This window comes from Myxine glutinosa, chromosome 5 (genome assembly GCF_964187855.1).
Source record: "Myxine glutinosa chromosome 5, kmMyxGlut1.1, whole genome shotgun sequence".
Classification (NCBI taxonomy): Eukaryota; Metazoa; Chordata; class Myxini; order Myxiniformes; family Myxinidae; genus Myxine; species Myxine glutinosa.
In genome coordinates this window covers 169,579,966-169,586,933 of record NC_136265.1, presented here as the reverse complement: position 1 = coordinate 169,586,933, position 6,968 = coordinate 169,579,966, and the positions used below count along the sequence as shown (strand labels likewise).

Here is a 6,968-nt window from a genome sequence, read left to right as displayed (position 1 = left end):
GCCATTTCTGTGCTGTTCAAAGCTCCTTTATTCCAACAGAAATCTCCCGCGACCGGCACTCTGAAAGCATTTTATAACCACACCCCACCACGGGGGGTGTGGCTCCAACAACCGCGTGCACGCCACGCCCATACAATCAAAAGCCCCACTGGAACCGTGCCTGTGGATTATGTCCCAAATAAAAGGGGTAACCCCCCCCCCCCCCCCCCACAACAAGAGATTTCAATCAAACTTGGTGCCAGTATGACGTCAAAATGTGGGCGGAGACATATCGGTCGACGTCATGACGTCGAAGAAGTGAAGTTCTTGTTGTGTTATTTCGTCAGCTGATGTGAAGCATTTTGTTGTATTTAAACCAGAATTTGAAGATTGAGCGATGTAAGAGTCCCGACACGTTTACTTGAGCTTATAATGACTGGTCTCGCTTTTGACGGTAAAAGTATAAATTTAATATTCGCTACAAGGCACAATATATACGTGACAAATTGATTAATTTTTATTTGGCAATTCAAACACGTTACACTGACTGATCGAACGCTGCTCGTTCTGGGATCGAAACATCGAATTCACGTATTCACGTGTCATCTGTGGTGACTGTTGAGGTGCCATGGCGTCTGCTGTGCGCCTTGGGAACTCACGACCCGATCGCACGTTTCGGAAAGCTCAGGCTGACGCTGGTTCTGCCACCAAGAGCAAAAACGGCCCTGACGGAATGGATTTCACTCTCGATGAAGTATTGGACCTCGGAGGTACCAAGGTGAGCCTCGCCCTGCTTGTCGGGCCTACTGCCATGCAGGCCCGACTGAAGTCTCACGGTTTTCCTAGTTGGATTGTGGGGGAACCGTGCACCATGTTGCCGGCGGGATCTAGTCTATAAGCATAACATTTATCGGCGCTTTCCTGAGAAGCTACCGCGGTGTACGAATGACTGATAAAGCGGCTTGTGTATCATATTTACATCCATGTACATCAGGGTGATCCAGCATATTAAAAACGTGCTATTGCAGCTGTTTTAAGAAACACGTGTGTGAGCAGCCTGGTGACAACATTGACACGTGTGTTGGCACATTATATCGATTCGGCCTCTTGCGTCAAGTTGAAATTGCTAGTACTACTACTAGTAGTAGTAATACTAGTAGTAGTAATACTAGTAGTAGTAATACTAGTACTACTAGTAGTAGTTTATTACTACTAGTAGTAGTAATAAACGAATTATGTATACGGTGATTTCACTACGATGTAGTACAGGTGCACACACTCGCCTCCAGGATATCTAGCTTGGTTTTGAATCCCGTTCCCGACCCAGCTATAAACTGTCATCCTGGTGTTTCACAGGCTGGGAGATTAATCGATGCGTGTGACGTCCCTCGTCTGCAGCATTCCTTGGTGGACGTTAAAGATCCCACGGTGTCCCTCGGGAAGAGTAGGCGAGCTATCGCCGGCACCCTGAACAAATGACAAATTCGTGACTTCCTGAGTCAGAGTGCCGACCCAACCAGAATTGTATCCTAGTAACTACTTCACAGCACGCTCTGCATAGGGAGGCCATGCATGGTATATTTATGATGTTGTGCAAATGTCAAAATAGCCTGGTTACCTCTGCTACCGAAGGTGGACAGAGGTCATATGTTTTCACCCCTACCTGTCTGTTTGTCTGTCTGTGAGCAGTATATCTCAAAGTTGTGGACAGGTTTAAACAAAACTTGATCGACAGGTTGGTTGTGTGTGTGATGAATTGAGCACATCTTGGTGAACATCCGGATCCGGATACGAGGATTATTAATTTTTGTACGTGATTCTTAACCATTGACAGATGGGGCCAAAAATGATATATAACACAATATTAAAACAAATAATAGACGGATGATGAAAAATCTTGGCGGAACAAGCTGACACTATTTTGGTTCAGGTCTGGATCCAGATCCGGCCCATCAGTGGGATCCAAAACGTTACCTGCTCAGCTTGGCGGAGGTATGCTCTCTACCGAATGCTGTTCTAGTGTTATGTACTCATTGAAATTTGCTTCTTCATTATTTTTTCTCATAAATAATCATCTATAATGTAAGCAGGATCCTGTTTTGAGTGACCTGGCATTCTTTCCTTCATACCCACCGAGGTTCTTTTTTGTTTATTGTAATTGGCAGTTTGGCACTAATTGGTAATGTTGTTCTTGATATTGCTTCTATATAAAGGGCAAAAGGTATTGTGCAAGACAGTAAAAGTGAATACGGTATATTGATTTTGAGAGGCTTTGAAAGCAATAGTTAAGATGACGAAAGGGTATAGGCAATGAATTTGGAAGAAATTGGCAGTGACTGGACCAGGGACCACAGCCTGATTGCGAAGAGGAGAGGAATAATAAAATTAAAAAACCACCTTTAGAGGCCATTTTTCCCCGCAAAGTGGGGGTTGGCCTTTTTCGGGAACCGTGGTTGTTGTTGTTTGGTCCCCTTTTTGAAGCAATGTTTTACGGCCGGATGCCCTTCCTGACGCCAACCCTTTTTGCCGCCTTTAACGACAAGCAGGGAATTACCAGTGAACTGGTACTCAATTAGCCGACCTCGGAAGGATGACAGGCTGAGTCAACCCCCCTGGTGTTAATTCAGCGATCGACCGGGATTCGAACCCAGGATCCTAGGATCCTAAGCCGGCACCCTAGCCGCTAGCCCAACACCAGGGTTAAAGAGGAGAGGAATGACGGTGTTAAAGCAGCCTGGTCTTTAATTCGGAGAGTGGCTAATGCATGGAATAGTCTCCCTGGAAAGGTGGTGGCAGCAGAAACGGTAGATAGGTACCGAGAAGCATTGGGGTAATAGAGGGGTCCTGGGCTTTGGCAGGACCGGTATGTGGTTTCCGTATGGATGGGCGTTTGTATAAATTTGTAGTAACTGTGATTTCTGTGCGGCCTCTCGTCAGAACCTCCTCATCCATCAAAGATGTTAAAACCATGTTGATGTTTTTGTGTTTGCCGCCTTCTCCTTCACCAACACCACCTGGCAGTACAATTAACATTACCATAGCGAAGTTGATGCTACGCCATCACACATCCCCACGCTTCCCGCCTAAAGCAAAGTTGACAGATGGCAAAAAGTACCACCATGAATGACCTAATATCAAATTTTAAGCAAAAAATTTTTTTCCCTTAAAAATAGATTGTTTTTTAAAAATCTGACCTTTTGATCCCGCCCCATGGGATGGGGCCAAAATGATACTGCACTTGCACCTTCTTGCCATGTGGTGATCATAAATACCAAGTTTGGTGAATTTCTGCCCAACCATTTAGGAGGTGACAGCGTGACAGACGGATAGATGGACGGACAGGCCCGATTATAATATTCCCCCATTTTTTTTTTCAAAAACCATAGTGAAAATAAACTGTTTGATTAAATTTATGGGTTGTGGGTAAAACACTGGCTTGATGGGCTAAGTAGCCTCCTCCTTTGTGCAAGTTCTTGTATTTCCTTGTACAAGTACACCTGTTCCCTACTGGAGCAGCAGGAAGGGTCATTCCTCTCTGGGGTATATAGATTACAGTATATCGAGGGTCAGGCCTCAATAACATTGGGGGTGTGTTCGTTTACCAAGTTTCTCATAGAGCGCTCGCCAAGTGGCTTAAACTTTTAACCAAGCACTCCATTTTTAACAGTTGATAAGGAACAGCTGGCTTGGCAAGCACTCGCTAGCTGCTTGGTAACTGAACACAACCCAGGTTTCCTACCTTTCAGTTTCAGTTTAGTATTAAACAGCAGAAGCGACTGTTTCAAAAGGTAATCAAATGTGTATGTTTGTGGTTTATAATGTTTTTGTTTTTTTTATACTTCCGGTAAGGGTTTTCCATGACACCGCACGATAAGCTATTTATACACATTAACATGCCGTTTGTCCAAGAAGGAAACCCTTTGGGGAGACAGGATATTATCAGTATTAATATTCTTTTGCAATAACATCATTATTATGCTATTATCTTTAGTGTTGTTTATTTTGTTATTGTAATTGATTGACCTTTAGTGTTACTTTCGTTATTTGAAGCGACCTTGGAAATACTCCATGATAATCTTAACACTGATATATATATATATATATATATATATATACAGTGGTACCTCGGCTTACGAGTGCCCCAACGTACGAGTTTTTCGGGATACGAGCCGTCGCTCGGGCGGTTTGTTGCTTTGGGATACGAGCCGAGATCCGATGTACGAGCTCAAAAAATTTATTTTTTTGAATTTTCCGGTTGTGGCTTCCGGTTCCGGTCACGCGGTTATCTTGCCGTGAAAGCATCTCTGCTTGGATATAAAACACGCAATCGTCGAAATACATGAGCGAGGAATCTCCTTGCTCCAGCCGGTGACGTCATCGGCGGGGATCCCCGCCTCCAGAGTGGCTGGTCACGTGACCGCCAAAGCGTGTCGCGCGTGCGGGTATAATGAGCTACACCTGTGGATCACGTGACCACGGAAGCACGCCTCGCTTGAGAGGCATGGCTTTCGGTTTGCGTTTTGCTTTATAAGGCGCGATAAATGGGCTTTTGAGTGTTAGCGGTTCATGGCGTTGACGGTTCATGGCGGTTCATGGCGGTTCATGGCGTTGACGGTCAAAAACCCATTACATCAATTTTACCAGGCACTGTACAGTAAGTACAGTGGACACCAAATGCACGGTGGAAGGCTAGAAGTAGAAGATCGTCCAAGACAAGTGAGAATAAGCCATACTTTGGAGGAGATGACGCCATTCGCTGGTCCGATAACCAAAGATGTGGTATAAAAAACCAGGTGAGCTAACAATGCAGCAATGAAGGAATTCGGCCAAGGCACCGGCACACAACGACCTACCTACATCGAAAGACTCAATGCCAATGGTGACAGAAGCCAAGACGGCCGGCTTAAACACCGCTGAAAGACCACGGTGTACCAACTTACGATGCAGAACATCTTGCACTTAATATGATGACAACAGGTGCCATCCTCTGACGTACCATTACAGGTACAGGTACAGTACACGTGAGCACAGAGCAAAAGTTCACTGAAACCGAGATTAAGAAAAAAGAAAAAACACCTCGTGGTCCGTGCTCGATATCCGAGTTTCAATCTTTTCAAACACATGATGCTCTCGGTCACGGTATCTCCTGCGAGCTGCTTCTCCTTCAACCACACAAACAACAACTTCTCCATATCTTCATGGATAGAGGTCCGGAGCTTTGAAATAATCGTAACGCCCTTGGCTGGCGTTATAGCCTTTATGGACTCCTTCTGCTTCAAAATCGTACATATCGTAGAAGGAGTACGATCGTACTGCCTCGCCAAGTCGACAACACGCACACCTCACCTGGCATGCTCTTCTCCTCTGCTTAATAAAACCAGTTTATTTCTTTACATTCTCTTGTATTATGTACAGTATATACGAGGTCGTGCTTGTTTATACATTATTTGTTATTTATAAAGTACATTTTTGTTATTTAAAAGCACCTAACAAAAAAAATTGGTGTTTTTTTTTTGAGGCTGGAACGGATTAATAGCATTTCAATGCATTTGAATGGGAAAATTTGCTTTGACTTACGAGCGATTTGGCTTACGAGCTCCGTCACGGAACGGATTAAACTCGTAAGCCGAGGTACCACTGTATATATATATGTATGTATGTATGTATGTATGTATGTATGTATGTATGTGTACAGTCACGTGAAAAAGTAAGTACACCCCATGTAAAGTTTTGACTTTTTCAACATATTTCAACATACAGCTATTTGATCTTCATTTTTTTTTTTTTTTTTTGTATACAGAGTCGAGGCTCGTGAAAGAGATGTGTGGGAGGCAGAGGGCCTGGGGGGAGGCAGGATAGGTATAAAACGCAAGGACACCAAGGGCTTCCAGGAAAGAAGACAAAAGTCACCTCAAAAAAGTGGATTTGGGGTGAAATTAGCGGGGGTAGAAAAGATCAAGGTTTTGGATTGGGGAAGATAAGAGATGGTGGTGAACAGCCGTTTTAAAGACCTGGAGGGAGGAGTGGGATTGGAGAGAGTGAGGGAGTTTGTTCCAGAGGTGGGAGAAAAGAGGAGTGAAGGTGAGCAGAGAGTCTTGATTTTGGCAGTTTAACCATAAGAGGGTTGCAGGCAGATCTTGTGCGACCTGCAGGAATATTTGGGGGACAGAGCCCAGAGAGAGCTGGGGGAGCAAGGCCGGAGAGGAGTCGGTAGAAGACGGAAAGACCACCAACCTGCCTGCGGTGAGTAAGTGAAAGGCCCTCGGAGATAGCGTCATCGCGGGAGATTCCAATGATTCTGAACGCTTTGGTTTCAACAGCGTGAAGACGAGCTAGGTGTGAGGCAGGAGCACCATCCCAGAGGGGAGAGCAGTATTCCATTGAGCTGCGGATGAAAGCCTTGTATGTGGTGAGGAGCTCAGGTGTGCCAAGGAAGGACTTCGCACGACGGAGGATGTCCAGTCGGCGACTGGCTTTGGAGGCCAGTTTGGAAATGTGGTTTTCCCAGGAAAGATCATGGCAGATAGTGAGACCCAAAAGCTTGAGTGACAGAACTTCTTGGAGAGGATTATTCAGAAAGTAGATGGGAGGGTTGTCCAGTCGGTCTTTTCGGAGAGACATCATAAGAGTGTGAGATTTGTCAGGATTGAAAGACATGTTCCACTTGTTTGCCCAGTCTGTGATTTTGTCCAGGTCTGCAGAGAGTGAGGAGGCTGCAGACTGCCGATCTGAGGGATGAGGAATGGAGTGGCAGAGAGTGGAGTCATCAGCAAAGAGATAGAGGATTTTCAAGAGAGATTTCAAAGATTTCATTTTTCAAAGATTTCAAAGAGATTCAAAAGACATTTCAACAATATTGATAGATAAAGGTGATATAATATAACAAATATCATGAAACATTTATATTTTGTAGTCCATTGTATAATTTAAATAAACATAAATGCAAATTTCGCATGTGGAAAAAGTAAGTACACCCCGACATTTATCAC

The 6,968-nt window shown here is 44.5% G+C and overlaps 1 protein-coding gene across 8 annotated transcripts in view; it reads left to right on the top strand.

Annotated features, from left to right (window-relative positions):
- The first annotated feature begins 268 nt into the window (after positions 1-268).
- CEBPZ (CCAAT enhancer binding protein zeta) overlaps positions 269-6,968 on the top strand; it is a 190,236-nt gene continuing 183,536 nt past the window's right edge. For 3 of the 8 annotated variants that reach the window (XM_068115591.2, XM_078779061.1, XM_078779060.1), the window contains exon 1: positions 308-757. In XM_068115591.2, coding sequence (XP_067971692.2) covers positions 608-757 — 150 coding nt within the window. In that variant the 5' untranslated portion in view covers positions 308-607. Of the gene's footprint in view, positions 758-6,968 lie in introns of all 8 variants that reach the window. The other 5 variants (XM_068115592.2, XM_078779062.1, XM_078779063.1 and 2 more) reach the window with 4 other exon arrangements.